The sequence below is a fragment of the Sus scrofa genome, chromosome 9 (assembly GCF_000003025.6).
Source record: "Sus scrofa isolate TJ Tabasco breed Duroc chromosome 9, Sscrofa11.1, whole genome shotgun sequence".
In the NCBI taxonomy this organism is placed as follows: Eukaryota; Metazoa; Chordata; class Mammalia; order Artiodactyla; family Suidae; genus Sus; species Sus scrofa.
Window position 1 is genome coordinate 36,524,388 of NC_010451.4, and position 22,572 is coordinate 36,546,959.

At 41.9% G+C, this 22,572-nt stretch overlaps 1 protein-coding gene across 2 annotated transcripts; it reads left to right on the forward strand.

Annotated features, from left to right (window-relative positions):
• On the forward strand, positions 879–21,247 carry ACAT1 (acetyl-CoA acetyltransferase 1). Of its 2 annotated transcripts, XM_005667301.3 has the most exons (12): positions 879–1,044; positions 7,231–7,278; positions 8,221–8,338; positions 9,165–9,260; positions 9,490–9,590; positions 12,411–12,554; positions 13,216–13,366; positions 14,189–14,284; positions 16,281–16,394; positions 18,242–18,306; positions 20,289–20,446; positions 20,876–21,247. In XM_005667301.3, exons 1-12 carry the CDS (start codon positions 976–978, stop codon positions 20,994–20,996), a joined length of 1,281 nt encoding a protein of 426 aa, XP_005667358.1. In that variant the 5' UTR covers positions 879–975; the 3' UTR covers positions 20,997–21,247. The 2 variants fall into 2 exon arrangements, with proteins under 2 accessions (XP_005667358.1, XP_005667359.1); XM_005667302.3 differs by lacking the exon at positions 12,411–12,554.

The window sequence follows — 22,572 nt, forward strand, 5'->3', positions numbered from 1 at the left end:
TCCAAGCCAGCAGCCCTGCTAATCAGGTACCCAACATTGCTTATCAGTTCTGCTTCTGTAACCTTGCTTGCTCAGTTTCTTAGGGAGGAACACTGTCTGCTTGGGGATGGGGGAGGTCCGGGATGCTTACATGGAAAAATCAAGACCTTGTAGTGTATAAAAGTTACTGAGAACAAAGACCTGGTGCTCAGACTCTGGAGGTGACTCCTCTGAGCCCGCACCGGTGCTGAATAAACCTTGCTTTTCCATATCTCCGAGTGCTGCTTGTCTCCTTCCGTTGCCACAGTTTTTTGCGGTTTCCGCAACACTTCTAAAGAAGGCAAGACTGTTGTTAAGGCAAAACTAGTGTAGAGGTTAAGATACTAGACCAGGCAACCAGGGAGCCTGGTTCAAACTGTAGTTCTGTCACTAATTGCTTGTTCTGTGACCCTGGATAATTTGTATAACTTCTGGAGTTCCCCTTGTGGCACAGCAGAAACAGTCCAACTAGGAACCATGAGGGTGCAGGTTTGATCCCTGGCCTGGCTCAGTGGGTTAAGGATCTGGCGTTGCTGGGAGCTGTGGTGTAGGTCGCAGGCTGGCGCAGATCTGTTGTTGCTGTGGCTCTGGCGGAGGCTGCTGTTGTAGCTCTAATTCGACCCCTAGCCTGGGAGCCTTCGTACGCCATGGGTGTGGCCCTAAAAAGAGAAAAAAATGTTTTCATGAATTTTCTCTGCATTTGGAGAGAAGAGGGGCTCAGTGACCAGAAAAAGCCTAAGTCAAGGGTGAACCACTGCACTCAGAAGGTCAGAAACTTGGGAACGGAAGTAGAGGCGCAGCAGGGCGTGCCTGTCAGAGGCCGCTATTGGAGAAGGTGGGCGGGGGCCGGAGGCCACTATTGGAGGAGGCAGCCTGTACGGGGGCGGGGACGCTCCGCGCCCACCGTGCGCACTTGCGTCTCTCCGTCACGGATTCTCTGTTTTGGGCCCTACAACCATGGCGGTGCTGTCGGTCCTTGTGCGCGGCGCCTGCGGGCGCAGCCTCCTGCTTCGAAGGCGGATGCAGGTGAGGGGGGCTGTGATCCAGAACTTGTCCGCCTGCGACCTCGCGCCCGGAAGGGGCCCGGTGCGGACTTAAGGAGCCCCCCCCGCCCCGTCTCCATGCGGACGCGCCCCCCCTAGGCCCGAGTGTTCCCTTCGAGGGGACTCCGCTGGGTCGGAACCACTGATTTCTGGGTCCAACCGAGAGGGGAGGCCGGGCTTTGTTCTGGCCTTGCAGACGGGCAGCGAAGATCCGTAAAGCTGTTTTCCAGGTTTTCTGTAAAAGGCGGTTGTGAGCGTTATCTTGGGCAGGTTTTGTTTCCCCATTAGTCATACACCGTGGAGGCACTATGTGATAATAGAACCTGACCCCGGACAACTCCAGACCTATCAGGGACAATAACTCGGTTTCTTCCTGAGTGGGACTCACGCCCGAGGGAGTCCAGAGCCTTTTTCTCCTTTGGCTACTCTTTGGAGACGCGGGTGGCGAGCTGGAAAGGATCTGCACTCAGAGCACCAAGCACCTGTGCACAGGGTCTGCAAAACCCAAGGAATACATAGAAGGTGAAGGTGATGTACACTTTAAAGTCCACTCAGATTTTGAGAGTTTGGATTTGACGCAAGTCAGTGAGGACTATTGACGCCTTTGTTTTTGTCGTAAATAGAGGTCTGGGAAAATTGAAGTGGGGAGAAAACTCTTTTGTCAGTTAGTTGGGTTGTAACTTGAACTGAAGTGCTGGCAGTAAGTGGAAAAGGAGCAGCATGATGCAAGAGATTGAAAAAGAATAAACGTAGAACTTGACAAATACAGAGTGAGGCTGGGGAGCCAAGGGAAAATGAAGTCTAAAATTAATCTTGAGTGACTGAGATAATAGAAGAGTGGATTTCCAGGAGAGATGGGTTTTTAGCATATTTGTTAGTTTCAGGAATGACTTGGGAAATCACAAAAAATGTCATTAGGTCAAAGTGGGTTTCTGCCAACGTTGAGTAGGTGAATTAAGTGAACTAGGTAGTCTTAAGTTTGTACGAAATAAATACAAAAGCCAAGTGCAGAACCTTCCTAATTTATGGTTTAATTAAGAGCTTACAATCAAACAGATGTTGTCGATGAGAAAAATGAGGCCATTGGTTACATAGCACATGATCTGTGGTGGTCTTTTAATTGAACTTTGGGAAATAGTTTTTTTTTTTTTTGGTTACTTGAATTAAGGGCTTTTTACTTAACCATGGAAATCTGTTTCAACCGGGTTTCCAATATCAGTGGCATTTTGTGGAATGGAATTTAATCTCTTACCCATTAAACTAGCTTTTTCCAGAGTTCCCATCTCGGCTCAGTGGTAATGAACCTGACTACTATCCATGAGGACGCAGGTTCCATCTCTGGCCTCACTCAGCAGTTAAGGATCTGGCAAGTGGTGATGTGATGTGCAGTAAGCAGAAGTGGATAGAGTCTGGAGATAGCATGCAGGTGGGATCTATTGAACTTGATGACTCATGGGCTGTGAATGGCTGAAGAAGAAGGTGTTCTATAGGCCTTATTGAGCTCACTTAGACACGGGTGTAGGCAGAGAAGCAAACAGGGTGTAGTATAGGCCTTTGGGAGACAGTATTTCCAGGACAGGCAGAACCAGCAGGAACCGTGAAGGTGGATGAAAAGAGAGGGTGGTGATGTGAAAGAAAACCAGTGGGATGTAGTGTCGTCTGAAATCCGGGGGAGGGGGATTTTTTTGGGGCGGGGAAGATAGCTGTATTGCTTTGCCAGGCAGAGGGGCACAGCAGGCTAATGCCTTAAAGACTGCTCCGTTTGGAAGGTGTTAGGAGGTGGTTTTATAGTTTGGGAAGTGGAATAAGGATCAGGGTAGAGGCAAGCTTGCATTGTCTTTCAAAGCTGGTGTTTAGTGGCCCCAGGACTGGTTCTGGTGCTCCTCCTCCTTCCTGGAATGAAGAATGCTTCATCTAGTAGTTCTTCCATTTGTGGGGGTTTAGGTCTACGGAAAGGCCAGTGTCTGAACTTACTGAGGTTCAGGGTCTTTGTGTCTCAGCACAGAAGGAAATCAGCAACAAAGTGATAGGCAAGAAGTAGATTTTTTTTTTTTTTTTAAAGAGAACAAATCCTCTTTTATTTATTTACTTTTCAATAAGTTTAAATGGATTCTGTATCCAGTGGCCTTAGCAGGAAGGTTGCTTCGGAATTTGGCATTGAACCATGCCACTTTTGCCATGAGCACGAGTTAACTTTTCCCCAGGTTAGTCCCGTTTTGTGCCAGGAGTCACTGTGTTATTCTTTTCTTTGTACACATAAGCATATCTCTTGCCTAGATAAAATTCAGTTTCATCGTGGCCATAAACACCTTCAATTTTAAGAAGAGCTCTGTGCTCCCTCTGGTTCCGGAGACCCTGCTTATAACTAGCAAAAATGGCCTTGGACCACAACCTTCCCGACCTCAGACGATACGCTAGAATACTTCACGATAAGTAGGGTCTATAAGCAGTGGTTCAAACTATATGACATGTTAAGGGTGCATTTGTTTTTGCACAGCTGATACCAAGGAGAACATAATTAAGCAGAAGTACATGGCCTTGTGTTCTGAGCACAGGCATGTGTGCTGGGCTGGGCCAGTGCTGCTCATCACTTGGGTGGACCCGCCTCAGGGGAGTAAGCATTCAGCTTTCAGAGGAACACCTGAAGGCACAGATAGCCAATGTATTTTATTTCAAGTTCTGCACAAACAGGTTAATTTGATAGTAACAAGTAACACAGGTGATCTCTTTTGTGTTGACATTGATCTGTTTGAAAGGTAAGTTTAAACCAAATGTTTGTGAAACTTCTGCCTGCAGCATATTTGGAGACTGTTGCACAACACTAAGTAATCTGCTTTGAACCCTGGGAATGGCTTGCTTAATATGTCTCTTCATAGTTGTTAAATTCTGTCAGATAACTTAAGCATTTCTCCCTTAGAAGATTATAATGCTGCTTGAGTATAGGGACCATAGTTTACAGATCATTATTCTGATAATGCCTTCTGTAAGGTAAGTGATCCCAAAATATTTATCTAGCAAGTGAAAGATCAAATACTTTTCTTTCTTTCTTTTTTTTTTTTTGGTCTTTTGTTGTTGTTGTTGTTGCTATTTCTTGGGCCGCTCTCGCGGCATATGGAGGTTCCCAGGCTAGGGGTCGAATCGGAGCTGTAGCCACCGGCCTACGCCAGAGCCACAGCAACTCGGGATCCGAGCCGCGTCTGCAACCTACACCACAGCTCACGGCAACGCTGGATCGTTAACCCACTGAGTAAGGGCAGGGACCGAACCCGCAACCTCATGGTTCCTAGTCGGATTCGTTAACCACTGCGCCACGACGGGAACTCCCCAAATACTTTTCTGTGTGTTAGTTATCTCTCCCTCACAGAAACTGTAAAGGCATCTCTTTAGAGGCTGCATTGAATATGTAATGATGACATTTGGAATCAAATCAGGACTAAATTGGTTATTTCTTATAGCAAAGTTGCTTTTATGAACTTTCTATATAAAAGTGACTTATTCTATCATATTAACATCAGAAAAGAGATTACCTTAGAATTAAGTTCTATTCTTCCACTGCCTAGGAAAAAATTCTCTTTTTAAGTTGTAATTTGCATGCCTCTATTCTTATCTCTGAGTGTCTTGTTTAACCTATGAAAAGCTAAGTTTTGGGGGTCAGTTTATTTATTTATTTATTTATTTTTATTTTTTTGCTATTTCTTGGGCCGCTCCCATGGCATATGGAGGTTCCCAAGCTAGGGGTTGAATCGGAGCTGCAGCCACCAGCCTACGCCAGAGCCCCAGCAACGCTGGATCCGAGCCGCGTCTGCAACCTACACCACAGCTCACGGCAATGCCGGATCGTTAACCCACTGAGCAAAGGCAGGGACCGAACCCACAACCTCATGGTTCCTAGTCGGATTTGTTACCACTGCGCCACGATGGGAACTCTGGGGGTCAGTTTAAAGTTTTTAGTTATTTGTAGACTTTATTACTCTGTGAGAGTAACCACTGAGCCACAACAGGAACTCCTGGTCATTATAGCTATTGATAAGATTAAGTTCTAAGTATAATTTGTCAATTTTGAATATTTATTATGCTTTCTGACTCCAGAGGTTAAAAAAATGTTTGTCCTGGAGTTCCCGTCGTGGCGCAGTGGTTAACGAATCCGACTAGGAACCATGAGGTTGCGGGTTCGATCCCTGCCCTTGCTCAGTGGGTTAAGGATCCAGCGTTGCCATGAGCTGTGGTGTAGGTTGCAGACGCGGCCCGGATCCCGAGTTGCTGTGGCTCTGGCGTAGGCCGGTGGCTACAGCTCCGATTTGACCCCTAGCCTGGGAACCTCCATATGCCGTGGGAGTGGCCCAAGAAATGGCAAAAAGACAAAAAAAAAAAAAAAAAGAAAAAAAATGTTTTTCCTGTAAATTGTCCAATTTGAGATAAATTAGCTCTCTGAACTGTTACCTTCATTTTCAGAATTATTATTGGCATTCATTCCTAAGAGTAGTGGAGAGAATTGAGGGACAAAATATTTTTTTCCTTCTTAAAAATTAATTTATCTCTGGCTCTGGCATAGGTAATATAGACTATATTTGTTATGTTTACCACAAATAAATTAGATATTTGGGAGTTCTCTGGTGGCCTAGTGGTTAAGGACTTGACATTGTCATTTCTGTGGCTTGGGTTCAGTCTTTGGCCTAGAAAGTTGAACATGCCTCCAGTGCAGCCAAAAAAAAATATTTTTAATTTTATTTTTATTTTTTTGTCTTTTTAGGGCCATATCCACAGCGTATGGAAGTTCCTGTTAGGGGTCCAATCCGAGCTGTAGCTGCCAGCGTACACCACAGCCACAGAAGCACAGGATCTGAGCCTCATATGTAACCTACACCACACTCACAACAACGCCAGATCCTTAACCCACTGAATGAAGCCGGGGATTGAACCCGAACCTTCCTGGATAATAGTTGCATTTGTTAACCGCTGCAACACGATAGGAACTCCAAGAGAGATTTTTTAGAATTGGATGAAGAGATAGCAAGTTTTACTTAAAGTTAGGGCCACACTGGAGGCATTTGGAAGTTCCCAGTCTTGAGGTTGAATCGGCACTGTAGCCTCTGGCCTACGCCACAGCCACAACGATGCCAAATCCAAGCTGCATCTGTGACTTGTACCACAGTTCATGGCAACGTCGTATCTCTTAAACCACTGAGTGAGGCCAGGGGTCGAATCCGAGTCCTCCTGGATACTAGTCAGGTTTGTTACTGCTGAGTCACAAGGGAACTCCTGAAGTGTTTTTTTTAAAAGAACAAGGATAATTTCTTGTGGTACTCTAAAATTACTTAATTTAGAACTTAGATTTAACTTAAAACTACATTTTATAAAGCTATACTTAAAAAGGCTTAGAAATTTTAAGATGATAAACTCATCAGAAGTTAAAACATACATTTCCAATGGTCAACCAGATGAGTATATTACAAAAGCAGCAAATTTTTTTTTCTTTAAATTGGCTGCCATGGCTGCATATGGAAGTTCCTGGGTCAGGGATTGAATCTGAGCTACAGCTGTGGCAATGCTGGATTTTTTTTTTTTTTTTTTTGGCTTTTTTCGGGCCGCACCTGAGGCATATGGAAGTTCCCAGGTTAGGGATCCAATCAGAGCTGTAGCTCCTGGCTTAGCAACCTGGGATTCGAGCCGCATCTGTGACCTACACCATAGCTCATGGAAACATCTGATCTTCAACCCACTGAGCAAGGCCAGGGATGGGACCTGCAACCTCATGGATACTAGTTCGGTTTGTTTCCTCTGAGCTTTTTGTCTTTTTAGGGCCATACCCTCAGGCTATGAAAGTTCCCAGGCTAGGGGTCAAATCAGAACTACAGCTGCTGGCCTACACCAAGCCACAGCAACACGGGATCCAAGCCACATCTATGACCTATACCACAGCTTATGGCAACACTGGATTCTTAACCCACTGAGTGAGGCCAGGGTCTAATCCACATCCTCATGGATACTAGTTGGGTTCATTACCGTTGAGCCATGATGGCAACTCCTTCAGTAATTTTTAAAATTAAAAGAATGATATATGTTAACTGGAAAATTTGGAGATAAAAGTATGACACAGCCAAAAGAAATTACCATAACCTCATTATTGAGAAGTATAAAGTGATACAGATTAATATTATTTATATTGCAGGAAATAAGATATGTGGAGCGAAGTTATGTATCAAAACCCACTTTGAATGTAAGTATAAATTTAAGTTGTGCTTTAAAATTTCAAGGATTTAAAGGAAGTGAAGTCAGTCTCCCCTCTTCTTCCCCACTGTCTACTGTAAACAGCCTTCTCTCAAACTGGGCACTGTTCTTCCCTCACTGTCAGGGACGCCCATTATACTGTGCTGGTACATTGCAGAGATCACATGGAAGATAGCAGAAGAAAGGGACTGAACAAGGCTGGGGATTAGGACCACCACTTGGTCACCAAGTACTTTCTGAGGGGTCCCTTCTCCGTTTCATATGGATCCAAAATGACATAGTCATAGCCTTCGACCAGAATCTAGGAACAGCTCTATTATGTATGAGAATTTATGTATCTGTTTAAGAGAATGTAGAAGGCAAGTATAAGAATTGTTACCAAAAAAAAAAAAAAAGAGAGAATTGTTACAACCGTATTTTCTAATATTTAAGAGAGCTCTTTACCTATTTTTTCTCATACTTCATATCATCTTATTAATAGTTTAAGAAATTATGGCACTGGTTGTGTCCTAGATAAGTGGTTCTGCCACCACTAGCATACAGGTCATGATTCCTAACTCTGAGTTACCTTCATTAAAGGAAGCCCTTTGATTAGGGTTGTTTATTATGCAATTAACAAGGGTAATCATTTCTTAAATTTTGACTAAGGAATAGACTGGAAATTTAAGCTTCTGGATTGAAACCTCCTATGAGAACTCGGAAGGAACTGTGCCTATTTTAGAACTGGTTTGTTTTAGGTTTTCTGTTAGGTCTTAAATCATGAAATGCCAGCACCAAACTGATTTTACTGCTGTTCAAATATTGAGATTATGTTAATCTTTGGTAACTAGTCATTCATAAAAAATATATCTTGGATAATATATCTATGAATTATGTTTATTTAATGAAAGAGGATTTGGGTAAAATACTTTTTACCATCTTGTCTTGCCAGGAAGTGGTCATAGTAAGTGCTACAAGGACGCCCATTGGATCCTTTCTAGGCAGCCTTTCCTCTCTGCCAGCCACTAAGCTGGGTTCCATTGCTATTCAGGGAGCCATTGAAAAGGCAGGTCAGTAGCTGCTTTACTTTTTGTGTTGAGGGTGCAGGGATTCAATGGACAAAATGTTTATTTTGCACTGTCTACTTAGAAATGAATTAATGCCTACATTTCTGAATTCTTTTTTTTTTTTGCTTTTTCGAGCCGCACCTGTAGCATATGGAAGTTCCCACGCTAGGTGCCGAATCAGAGCTGCAGCTGCCAGCCTACACCATAGCCACAGCAATGTCAGATCCGAGCCGTTTCTGCAACCTACACTACAGCTCATGGAATGCCGGGTCCTTAACCCATTGAGTGAGGCCAAGGATTGAACCCACATCCTCATATATACTGGTTGGGTTTGTTACTGTTGAGCCACAAGGGGAAATCCCATTTCTGAATTCCTTTGAATAGAAGTCCTTGGAGTTCCCCTCGTGGTGCAGTGGTTAACGAATCCGACTAGGAACCATGAGATTGCGGGTTCGGTCCCTGCCCTTGCTCAGTGGGTTAAGGATCTGGCGTTGCCGTGAGCTGTGGTGTAGGTTGCAGACGCGGCTCGGATCCCGAGTTGCTGTGGCTCTGGTGTAGGCCTGTGGCTACAGCTCCGATTTGACCCCTAGCCTGGGAACCTCCATATGCCGCGGGAGCAGCCCAAGAAATAGCAAAAAGACAAAAAAAAAAAAAAAAAAAAAAAGAAGAAGAAAAGAAGTCCTTGTAGTAAGAGTGTTAGGAATGAAACTCAAAACTGACAAGGAAAAGAAACCATTCCTGCTATATAATGCCATGTACTTTACTAGATCATTACTAATTATTTAATTGAATAAAATATGGAAATGCCTTTTTGATTTTTTAAAAAAAGGGATTCCAAAAGAAGAAGTGAAAGAAGTGTACATGGGCAATGTTCTGCAGGGAGGAGAAGGACAAGCCCCTACAAGGCAAGCGGTACTGGGTGCAGGTAATAGGAATATATTTTTGCTTTTATACTTAAGATGTTTGACTTGGCCAAATGGAGGTCATTTCAGCATTAAAAAAATGTTAAATGCATAATAGACTTAACATGGGCAGCAGAAATGTTGCAGATTATAGTTTAACATGCTCTATTTTATTAATTTAATTCTACAGTTGTTTTTGAAGAGTATCTTTTTTTTTTTTTTTTTTCAAAATATGACTTATATTGGTTTTAGGCTTACCTATTTCTACTCCGTGCACCACGATAAACAAAGTTTGTGCCTCAGGAATGAAAGCCATCATGATGGCCTCTCAGAATCTTATGTGTGGACATCAGGTAAGAAGTACCTTCTTTTCCATTTTATAACTAAAATAATATGTAGTGCTAAAAGACACTCAAAATCTAAGCATATTTATACTTTAGGAGTGAGAATCTTTCTCATATAGTTGCTGTGTTGTTTCAGACATTCAGGAATGTCTGGATTTGCCAGTTCCGTTTTTTTTTTTGCCATTTCTTGGGCTGCTCCTGAGGCATATGGAGGTTCCCAGGCTAGGGGTCTACTTGGAGCTGTAGCTGCCAGCCTACACCAGAGCCACAGCAACACAGGATTCGAGCCGTGTCTGCGACCTACACCACAGCTCATGGCAACGCCAGATCCTTAACCCACTGAGCAAGGCCAGGGATCGAACTGGCAACCTCATGGTTCCTAGTCAGATTCGTTAACCACTGAGCCACGATGGGAACTCCGCCATTTCCATTTGAAGTAGAGGTCAAAACAGAAGCTTCAGTGTCTTGCGTTAAAGTAGTTTTCAGCCAGGATGTTTCAGTTTTTGAGTGCTCCTTTACTTAGAGATTCTGGATGATTTAAAACATAATAAATATTATTTGCCAGAAAGAGAAGGTTTTTCATCATAAATGAGAATAAGATGCTTATCATCTGATGAAAATAAGATGCTGATCAATTCATCATTGATTGAGCTGAGAATTGATGACTAATTTGTAGTTCCTCATGCCCAGGTTCACTTGTAAAATTGTGCAGACTTTGTATTGGCCTTGCTGATTTTTTTTTTTTTAGCTATACCCACAGCATGTGAAGTTCCCAGGCCAGGGATTGAACCCAAGCCACAGCATGACAGTGCCAGATCCTTAACCTGCTAAACCACTTGGTAACTTCTGGCCTTGATGATCTTGTCTTTACCTGAGATGGAGCAAGAGAGAGGCTGCTTGGCAAATAGATACTGGTTGTTAGGAGATGACACCTGGACGCGTAGAACTAAGGGCATAACACACCAAGGTAAAAATCATTTGTGAGGTGTTTGCAGATTTTCTTACATATACAAGAACTACAATTATGTGTACCTTTGCTATTACTCTTCCCTTGCTTTGTTTCCAATTGTAAGGCAAGCCAAAGAGGGGAAAAAAAGTGAAACCTAATACACATGCTAAGAACTGAAAAGGGTAAAGTATAAAATGAGGGAATTCGGAGTTCCCGTCCTGGTGCAGTGGAAACGAATCTGACTAGGAACCGTGAGGTTGTGGGTTCGATCCCTGGCCTCGCTCGGTGGGGTAAGGCTCTGGCATTGTGGTGAGCTCTGGTGTAGGTCACAGACACGACTCGGATCCTGCGTTGCTGTGGCTCTGGTGTAGGCCAGCAGCTGCAGCTCTGATTTGACTCCTGGCCAGGGAACTTGCATGTGCCACATGTGTGGCCTTAAAAAGCAAAATAAACAAAAAAAATTCCCCAAAAACATGAGTCTCATCATGTGCAAGTTTCAGTTTGTCTTTGGAAAAAATCCCTAAGAGGAGAATTTGAGTCAGATTTAAAAACATTGATTTGTATTCCTGTTTTGTTTTGTTTGATTTTTAGGGCCACACCTGCAGCATATGGAAGTTCCTAGGCTAGGGCTTAAATCAGAGCTTCAGCTACCTACACCATTCATAACAATGCCGGATCCAAGCTGCATTTGTGACCTATATCACAGCTCACAGCAACCGAGGATCTTTAACCTATGTGCCAGGCCAGGTATCAAAGCTACATCCTGGCACTCCCAAGATGCCACTGATCCTGTAGCACCAGCGGGAACTCCTAACAATACTGTTATGGAAAGCAATACACAGTAATTGGGAAAGGAAAGAAGGAAAACTCTTCCAAAAAGGGATAGAAATAGGTGGTCAGGGAAAACATGAAGTGGCTGTGTTCTACCTTAAAACAGGAAAAATAGGTGTTTCACAGGTTGGTTGATAAAGGTCAGAAGTGCAGAGGTGTGTGTGATTTAGCATGGTATCTTTCAAGGACTTCGAACAGCTCTACATGACCTGAGTTACAACTACAGGTGCAGGCATGTGATTAGACTGGGAGAGAGAAGGCAGATTATAAAGGCCCCTTATATATTATGCTATGGAGTCCTTTAAGGAATACAATAACCAGATATACATTCTAGCCAGAATGACTCAGATAAGTGTAGATGATACTTGGGTGGAAGGAAAGGCTACATGTCAGATGATCAAGCAGGAAATAAGCTGTCTAAGAATAGTTGATGAGGATTTCAATCAAGGAAATAGGATTATTTCTGAGAACTGAGGTTATGGGTCCGCACCTACAGCAAATGTAGCTTCCTAGGCTAGGGTTCAAATCAGTGCTATAGCTGCTGGCCTATACCACAGCCACAGCAACTCGGGATTGGAGCAAGGTCTGTGACCTACACCACAGCTAACTGCAGCACCAGATCTTTAACCCAGTGAGTGAGGCCAGGACTGTGTCCTCCTGGATACTAGTCAGGTTCATTACCACTGAGTCACTATGGGAACTCCATCATTATAAACATTTTAAGACCTTCTCCTTTCACCAGTGTAAAGAGGTACTTCGTACAGTGACTGTATAGCAGATGTTTAATAAAGTACATGTAAAATAGGGTATTTTTTGTAGTTTTGCAGTGATAATTGACCTTGAACAACAGGGGTTTGAACTGCCTGGATCCACTAAATGTGTGGATTTTCTTTGAGAAATACATACTGCAGTTGAACCTGTGGATGTAGCACCATGGATAAAGAGGGGTTACTGTGAAGTTAGCCAGGAATTTCCCTTTGTGTGGAGGGTCAGCATTCCTGACCCTGGTGTTGTGAATTGATGCTGGGTTTGTGTGTGTTGCTGAGCAGGATGTAATGGTGGCAGGTGGAATGGAGAGCATGTCCAACGTCCCCTATGTGATGGACAGAGGAACAACACCCTACGGTGGGGTAAAGCTTGAAGATTTGATTGTAAAAGATGGGCTCACTGATGTCTACAATAAAATTCATATGGTAATGACTGCTTTTTAATGGAGAAATGCCATCTGTATATAATATCACTTGATTTTTAAAATACATGTATTTTAGAAACTGAACTGAAAGATATAAATACTGATTTAGCTATTCATTTTAGGAAAATGTCTTTTTGCCTTTTCTAGGGGCGCCCCCATGGTATATGGAGCGTCCCAGGCTAGGGGTCGAATTGGAGCTGTAGCCGCTGGCCTGTACCAGAGCCACAGCAACGTGGGATCTGAGCTGCGTCTGCGACCTACACCACAGCTCACGGCAACGCCGGATCCTTAACCCAATGAGCAAGGCCAGGGATCAAACCTGCAACCTCATGGTTCCTAGTCAGATTCGTTAACCACTGTGCCGTGACAGGAACTCCAGGAAAATGTCTTTCTAATGCTCACTGTATCAGCATGGCTCAAGTGTTGAATAAATTGTCCCATACCAATACAGAGAATTTTCTGACTTATAATAATGTATTCCATATCTAATTATTTGCCTTTGAAATATCAGTTTTGGGTAAATTCAAGTATTTGAAGATGAGACATGAAAGACAAAAATTACCTAGTACAGAAAAGTATATTTTAAGAAACTAAATTTAACTGTTAACCACTATTTTATGTTATACAAAGTTAATTATTTTAAAAATTACAACTCTTATCAGGGTAACTGTGCTGAAAATACTGCAAAGAAGCTGAATATTCCACGTGATGAACAAGACACCTACGCTATTAACTCCTACACCAGAAGTAAAGCAGCATGGGAAGCCGGAAAATTTCGAAGTGAAGTTATTCCCGTCACAATTTCAGTAAAAGGTTGAAGGATAATGTTCCAAAATAGATTTTTAGTAGACTTTAAGTGTTGCTAAATTTTTTGATTAAGTTTTATTTTTGTATTTTTATGTTTAAGTTTTAAATGGGTATATTTTTATCTTTGTACATTTCAACTGAGGACACTGACACTTCTACTTGTGGGTAATAAAGAGGAATATTGCTAGTTAAAAAATCAACCCAATTTAATATTTAGTTTCAACTCAATTGCAAATTTCACTAAGCATATTATTTTTAATTTAGAAATATATTGGAGTTCCCATGGTGCCTCAGTGGAGATGAATCTGACTAGTATCCATGAGGATGCAGGTTTGATCCCTGGCCTCACTCAGTGGGTTAAGATCTGGTGCTAAGAGACCTCCTCACCAATTGCAGCAGAATAAATCTGCAGTAAAGACTCAATAATTTGGTTTAGGTTACATTTTTTTCTAGAAATAATTGCTGTGATCAGAATGAATGACTAATAGAGCTTATCCAACCTCAGTTGGACATCTACCCCTGGGGTTCGAAGAATGGGGTCTCTGATCACAGAAGGAGGCTTGAGAGAGAAGAGAATAGGATGTGGCTGAATCAAAGACTTCAACTGCATCAGGCCATTTAATCAACACTTGTTTAAGACACTAAGAGAAATTCTTGAGCATTCAAGATGGCACATTCTTGCACAGAATTGATATGGGCTCATTTAAAGTACATGGGTTTACAAAGGGAGGCACAGGCTACCAGGCATCTGCTGTACTGTTTCTTACTGAGCAACCACTTGTTATCCTAACTACTAAGATTACTTAATTTAAAATATTTCTGTTTTAGGTAAACCAGATACAGTGGTCAAAGAAGATGAAGAATATAAACGTGTTGATTTTAATAAAGTTCCAAAGCTGAAGACGGTTTTCCAAAAAGAAAACGGTTAGTGTTTTCCTTTTTATTTTTTTTGCTTTTTAGGGCCGCACCTGTGGTTCATGGAGGTTCCAGGCTAGGGGTTGAATCTGAGCTATAGCGTCACGGCCACAGCCTTGCAGGATCCGAGCTGTGAATGCAACCTTAACCCACTGAGTGAGGCGAGAGATTGAACCTGCAATCCTAGTTGGATTCATTTCTGCTCTGCCATGACAGGAACTATTGGAGAACAGTTAGTATTAAGAAATGAAGCATAGGAGTTCCTGTTGTTGTGCCTCAGTGGAAACAAATCTGACTAGTATCCATGCAGACTCAGGTTCCATCCCTGGCCCCGCTCAGTGGGTTTAGGATCTGGCATTGCTGTGGGCTGTGGGATGCGGATCAGATCTGGTGTTGCTGTGGCTGTGGTGCAGGCCAGCAGCTATAGGTCCGATTCAACCCCTAGCCTGGGAACCTCTACAAAGACCAAAAAAAAAAAAAGAAACGAAGCATAAAAAATAGAATCAGGGAGTTACCACTGTGGCGCAGCATTGTCTCTGCAATGGCTTGAGTCACTGCTGAGGTGCGAGTCTGATCCCCAGCCCAGCACAGTGGGTTAAAGGATCTGCTGTTGCTGCAGCTATGGCTCGGATTCAGTCGCAGGCCCAGAAACTTCGATATGTTGTGGTGTAGCCAAAAAAAAAAAAAAAAAAAAAAAAAAAAATCACTATTCCATATCTAGACTTACCATATGAAAAGATGTTCAACAGCACTAATTATAAGAGAAACGCAAATCAAACCTATGAGGTACCACCTCACACTGGTCAGAATGGCCATTATTAAAAAGCCTACAGTTCCTGGAGAGGGTGTGGCAAAAGGTAACCCTTCTACACGGTTGGGAAGGTAAATTGGTACAGCCACTAAAGAAAACAGTATGGAGCTTCCTCATAAAACTGAAAGTAAAGTTCTGTAGAATCCTGCAGCCCCACTCCTGGGCATCTATGCAGAGAACATTAATTCAAAAGCATGCATGTACCCCTGTGTTCATAGCAGCACTATTCAAAATAGCCAAGATATGGAAACAACCTAAATGTCCATTGACAGATGAATTGATAAAGAAGATGTGGTACATTTATACAATAGGGTATACTAAGACATAAAAAAAGAAAAATAATGCCAGTTGTAACATGGATGGATCTAGAGATTATCATACTAAGTGTTTAAGTCTGAAAGACAAATACCATATGATAATACTTAGAGAATATGAAATATGACACAAATGAACTTATCTAAAAAACAGAAAAGACATACATAGAGAACAGGCTTGTGGTTGCCAAAGGGGAGGCAGGAAAGGGGAGGGATGGATTGAGAGTTTGGGATTAGCAGACCCAACTGTTATATGTTGAATGGATAAACAACAATATCCTACTGTATAGCACAGTATCCTGTGATAAACTGTAATGGGCAGAAACTATGAAATAGAATATGTGTGTGCGTGTGTGTGTATGTATACACACCTATAACTGAATCCCTTTGATGTATAGCGGAAATTGTCAGTTATAAATCAACTACAATAAAAAAGAACCCCATATCTAGTCTTAGAATTGCCTAAGGATTTTAAAAAAGTAGTTCTAGAAAACATCCAGATGTTTTAACATTTTCAATATATCAGGCTCAAGTGGAATTAACAAGTATTTATTGAAAATATATTTCAAATTGCTTAGCAGTTAGTACTTGCTTCTGGAACATACTGTAGAATGATTATAGAATCCAGTGTTTCATATGCATCTCATCTTGAAGGTTTTTGTGATATGAAGGTCAAGTTTATATATCTGTAAGCCTTTGGAGGGCTAAGATTGATAGCTGCACCTGTGGCAACACCAGATCCTTTAACCCACTGTGCCCGGCCAGCTAGGGATTGAACCTGTATCCTGGTGCTGCTGCTGATTCCACTGCGCCACAGCAGGAACTCTGGCAGCTGTGTTGTGAAAGAATGTTCTGACGCCATGTTTATTGATGTTTTCAGGTACAGTAACAGCTGCCAATGCCAGCACATTGAATGATGGAGCAGCTGCTGTGGTTCTTATGACTGCAGATGCAGCCAAGAGGCTCAATGTTAAACCACTAGCAAGAATAGCAGGTAGAAATTGTTCTGAATTTGTTTATTCCTAAACCTCTACAAAAGCTCTTCCTAAAATCGAGTTTCCTTGACTGTTATACATAATATTGAAGTTGGCTATTTCTATCTGTAGGTTGTACTTTGTCACAAAAATAATACATTTTTTAATTGAGATAGAAGCTCCTTGAATACTTTCATTATGATTTACTTTATATAAGAGGAAGCTTTTAAAATCTTTTCCTATCCTGTATGATGTGTGGGAGAATACAAGGTACATGTTTTCCTGTGACACTGCGGGGAAATGGAGTCAAGTAGAATAATAAGAATATGGGGGGAGTTCCCGTCGTGGTGCAGTGGTTAACGAATCCAACTAGGAAATATGAGGTTCTGGGTTCGATCTCTGGCCTCTATCAGTGGGTTGAAGATTGGGCGCTACTGTGAGCTGTGGTGTAGGTTGCAGACGTGGCTTGGATCCTGCGTTGCTGTGGCTCTGGCAAAGGCCAGCAGCTGCAGCTCCGTCCGATTGGACCCCTAGCCTGGGAACCTCCATGTGCCATGGATGCGGCCCTAGAAAAGGCAAAAAGACAAAAAAAAAAAAAAAAAAAGGGAGTTCCCACTGTGGCTCAGCAGGTTAAGAATCAGCAGAGTGTCCATGAGGATTCGGGTTTGATTCCTGGTCTCACTCAGTGAGTTAAGGATTTGGCATTGCCACTATCTGAGGTGTAGGTTACAGATTTCACTCCGATCCCGTGTTGGCTGTGGTGTAGGCTGACAATTGTAGCTCCAATTTGACCCCTAGCCTGGGAACTTCCATATGTTGTGGGTACAGCCATTTTAAAAAAAGAAAGATTAAAAAAAGGAAAAACATATAGGTTTATGAGTCTAGAAATGTGGAAAATCTAGCTATACTGTCATTTATTATTAACTATTTGGCTTTGGCTTGCTCTCAATCTATTTCTAGCTATAATATGCCTGAGGATTTCAAAAGATATCATTTTGTTTAGGTAATTGTTCCTTTTTTTTTGCTTTTTAGGGCTACACCCACAGCATATGGAAACTCCCAGGGTCGGGGTCGAATCAGAAGTACAGCTGCTGGCCTACACCACAGCTACAGTTAATTCGGGATCCGAACCGCGTCTTCAACCTACACCACTGCTCACGGCAACGCCAGATTCCTGACCCACCAAGTGAAGCCAGGGGTTGAACCTGTGTCCTCATACTAGTTGGATTCATTTCCACTGTGCCATGACTGGAGTTCCCTAGATCATGGTTTCTTAACATCAGCACTATTGACATTTTGCAATAAATAATTATGTGCTGTAGGGGCTGTTCTGTGCATGTTAAGATGTTTAGCAGCATCCTTAGCTTCTACCCACTGCATACTACAGTTAAGTGGCATTCTACCTGTTGCAACAACCAAAAATATCTCTAGATAATGCTCATGTCTTTGGAGGCAATTTTTCCAACTCCCGATCTGTGAAAATCAATGGCTGAAATAATTGGTATAATTTTATGAAGAGTAGAATCTTAGATAAGGCACACATACATTTAAATAAAAGTGTTAGGAAACTTGCATTTTTACATATTACATAAATTGATAAAGCTTTGTGTGCTTGTAAAAACGATTTTCACTTTATTTTTATTTTTTTTAATTTTCCCACTGTACAGCAAGGGGGTCAGGTTATCCTTACATGTATACATTGCAATTACAGTTTTTCCCCCACCCTTTCTTCTGTTGCAACATGAGTATCTAGACATTGTTCTCAATGCTATTCAGCAGGATCTCCTTGTAAATCTATTCTAAGTTGTGTCTGTTAAGCCCGAGCTCTGTAAAAACGATTTTAACAATCTGTTATTTTTCTATAAAGCATTTGCTGATGCTGCTGTAGATCCTATTGATTTTCCAATTGCACCTGCATATGCTGTACCTAAGGTGAGAACAACATAAGGACCATACTCCATTATGCCAATTTCTAGTTTATGTGTACCAAGATTGCCATGTTTTAGATCTTAAATGTCTTTCATAGGCCAAAGCATAGAGGTAGCTTCATTTCAAACCGTCTCTCTTCTGAAAACAATTAGCCACAAAGACAACAGAAGTAAAGGAGCAACACGCAGGCTATCTTGAGTAGATTAAAAACAACATAATTAAATCCCTTGTAAGTATGATGCTGAACTCACACACCTGGAATAGTAACCACACAAAGTGGGAGGTTGGTGTGGCAGAGAAAAAGCAATGTTGAGGGTCCAGGGTTCTAGAATTCAAAGCTAATAATTACTAGGAGTGGTCTTCATCCTGAAAGGGAACTGCTAGGAGTTGGTCTTAGAGTAAAACTAGATATGGAGAGAACCTACCTACTCCAGATTGTCAGTCTGAATTTTTGCAGGAAGTTCCTAGTGGATCGCAGGAAGAGAGACAGTGTTGTGTTGGTTTAGGGGTTCATGGGTCTCAACACTCCAGCAGATACTCCATTTCAGAAGTAGAGGGCCGCACCCTGAGAGAGAACTTCTGAGGATGGCATCCAGATTTTTTAAAAAACACAGAAACCAGTGGGGAATAACCATAGAGATGGATCAAAGACCACTGGGAGATCTCACAAAGCCACAGAATTATACAAATTCTGAAAGTGAGTGCATCACCTTGGTGATGAATGTTCTCAGCTAGATTCTGAAAGCTAGAAAAGTAGCTAGACATGTTGGAACTTGTGCTATAGGAACTAGAGGAAGCTTTTTGAGCTGTTCAGCTTAGAAAGCTACCAAGGATGAGGAAGAGTTTCATGTTAATTTTATTGTTCACACACAAAAAATTCTGAAGATAAAGGGTATTAGCAATATTTTAGAAAGATAATAGCATAAGGATTACCACTAGCCCCACAGCACCTCCCTGCAATAGCTGAGGAATCACCAAACAAGAGGTCATATAATAAAAGACCTTATTTTTTGTCTTTTTAGGGCCACACTCGAGGCATATGGAGGTTCCCAGGCTAGGGGTTGAAATGGGGCTGTAGCCGCTGACCTACACCCCAGCCACAGCAACACCAGATCTGAGCCATGTCTGTGAACTACACTGCAGCTCACGCAAACCCTGAATGGGTAACTCAGTGAGCAGGGTGAGGGATGGAATCCAAGTCCTCATGGATGCTAGTCAGCTTCGTTTCCGCTGAGCCACAACGGCACATCCAATAAAAGAGTATATTCACAGTGAAGGTAAATTGCTCCAGATAACCCCAAAGCAACTTTTACAAAAAAAAAGCAGAAACACTAGGGCATGTAAAGGAAAACAAACCTACTAATAGTAGAGACTAATATAACCTTTTCATTTTAGTCCTCTTTCATTTGACAGATAAAGTCTAGAACTAAGCAACATATAATCAATAAAGTAGATCTTAAGAATACATATCAGGAGTTCCCATCGCGGCGCAGTGGAAACGAATCCGACTGGGAACTATGAGGGGTGTGGGTTTGATCCCTGGCCTCCCTCAGTGGGTTAAAGATCTGGCGTTGCCTTGAACTGTGGTGCAGGCTGGCAGCTGTAGCTTCAGTTAGACCCCTAGCCTGGGAACTTCCATATGCCACAAGTGTGGCCCTAAAAAGAAAAAAAAAAAGAATACATATCAAGTATGTACTCTCAAATAAAGAGTACATGTTCTTTTCAGATTGTCATGGAATGTTCAAAAGAATCATTTTCTCTCTCCAAAACAAATAATATAAACCAGATTCTTTGATTACAATGCAGTAAGATGAGAGATTAAATCAGAATAAAAGGGCCCATACTCTTGGAAACTTGAGGAAGTCCATGTTTAAATATTTGATGCATCAAGGTTTATGTTGCAGAAATTGCAGAATTTCAAGAAAATAATGAAAATAATTATTGACTTAATTATCTGAACATAATCTATATTTAAAAAATTTTAGGTTCTAAAAGATGCAGGATTGAAAAAAGAAGATGTTACAATGTGGGAAGTAAATGAAGCCTTTAGTGTGGTTGTTTTAGCAAACATTAAAATGCTAGAGATTGATCCCCAAAAAGTGAATATCAATGGAGGAGCTGTTTCTCTTGGACATCCAATTGGGTAGGTAAAATCATAAAGAAAAAGTTATCTAGATATTAGATATCTAATGGCTGCCTTTTTATTTGTGTCTAAACTTAAAATGCTTCCTGTCACTCTTGGTTTAATAGTTTTTCTTCCTTCCTACCTTTCATAAGGCAGATACCATTTCTGATAGGGTCCACACTGAACACAGAGATAATCAACATCTGTTCCTTGAAAGTTAATATTTTATGTTGAAGAAGACAGATAACTGAAGGTTAAAGTCTGTGCTTGGGATTTTAAAAAGATAGCTGTTCTTGAAACAAGTCTCCCAAGTAAAAGTAGTTACATTCAGCTATAAGTCAAGGCTAATAACCTTTTTAAAAAGTTAATTTGGAATAGATGCTTTTTTTTTGGTTATTCATATATTTTATAAATGGTTAAAAAACCAAAATCCTTTTTTTATCCCAGGATGTCTGGAGCCAGGATTGTCGTTCACTTGGCTCATGCCTTGAAGCAAGGAGAATATGGTCTTGCCAGTATTTGCAACGGAGGAGGAGGGGCTTCTGCCATGCTGATCCAGAAGCTGTAGACAACTTCTTTTGTCTAAGGTGACAGCCCTGTGTAGCTAGAAATGCCTGCTATGATCCAGGTGACTGATTACCCTGAATCGGCTTGTATTAAAATGATGTTTCATTGATTTAACTCTTTGTAAAAAATAATATAAAAAAATCAAATCCCCAAACATTTTGAGATTACAAATGTATTTTTCTTCTGCTTTAAGTTTTTTGTCATCTTTAATACTTTTTGTTATAAAGCTATAGATAACTGTTTGAAATACCACTGTGCAGTATTAGTGACTCATTTGTAACTAAAGAAGCTTCCATTTTATTTATTTATCTTTTTAGGGCTGCACCTGAGGCACATGGAGCTTTCCAGGCTAGGGGTCCAGTCAGAGCTGAAGCCGCCGGCCTGTGCCAGAGCCACAGCAACATGGGACCTGGGCTGTGTCTGCGACTCATGAGCTGCCACGGCTCATGGCGATACTGGATCCTTAACCCACTGAGCAAGGCCAGGGGTCAGACCTGTGTTCTCATGGATACTAGTGGGGCTTGTTAACTGCTGAGCCATGATAGGAACTCCAAGAAGCTCCATTTTAGAGAATAAATCTGAATTTACATTTTTGGGGACTGTTAAAAGGTTAAGTGAATGTCATCTATAGATTGCTTCTTTATGACCTGTGGCATATGGAAGTTCTCAGGGCAGGGTTTGAATCTGAGCTGCAGCTGTGACCTGTGCAATACTTTAGCAATGCCAGATCCTTTAACCCACTGCGCTTGAGCAGGGGGTCAAACATCTCCACAATAACCCTAGCCACTGCAGTCAGATTCTTTAACACAGATTCCCATGGCGGGAACTCCTATAGCTTTCCTGTGCAAACTAGTAGGAGTGCCTCATTATCATTAGTCAAGAAGCCTGGAGTTATCTGGTGGCCTATTGGTCAAGGATTTGGCATCGTCAGTGCTGTGGCTCAGGTTTGATCCCTGGTTTGGGAAATTCTGTATGCTGCAGATACGGCCAAAAAAGACCCCAAAGACAGTATGTGCAGTGTTGCTAGAAACAGGAGGAACCCATGTGCTGAAGTCTAAAGTCGGTGCAATTTCTCATAACCTCAGCATTCAGAATTTGGTGGGGGTAGGGGTTAGGGATTTTGGTCTGAATTTACTACAGCAGCAGAGGGTGGGAAAGAAGATACAAACTGCCCTATCAATGAAAGAGATAGATTGCCACTGGCAGTCAGGATGTCACAGTGCCTGTTCTCAAGCAGGAGAAAATGGAGCATAAGTTATCTTGACTTTTCATTTAGGAAAAAAACACATTCTAGGCAGGGTCTATGCACACCAACCTCAGCTGCAGTTTTGAGAAGGGAAAGCTGCTGCTATTCAAGTTAAGATTAACCACAGTGGGGGAGTAGAGGGGACAGAAAAGGTCACTGTACATGTATGTCATGGCAGAGAATTCATGGTGAAATCCTTATCTTTGAAGGAACAAAAAGAACACATGTAAAAAAAAATCGTTTTTAAGATTCAAAAACAGGAGTTACTGTTGTGGCGCAGTGGTTAACGAATCTGACTAGGAACCACGAGGTTGCAGGTTCGATACCTGGC

Excerpts from the sequence above, each read along its gene's own strand:
- ACAT1 (XM_005667301.3), top strand. The coding sequence starts at position 976 with ATGGCGGTGCTGTCGGTCCTTGTGCGCGGCGCCTGCGGGCGCAGCCTC. Across the intron at positions 8,339-9,164 it reads GGGAGCCATTGAAAAGGCAG|GGATTCCAAAAGAAGAAGTG; the intron begins GTCAGTAGCTGC and ends TTTTAAAAAAAG. Across the intron at positions 16,395-18,241 it reads ACCACTAGCAAGAATAGCAG|CATTTGCTGATGCTGCTGTA; the intron begins GTAGAAATTGTT and ends TTTTCTATAAAG.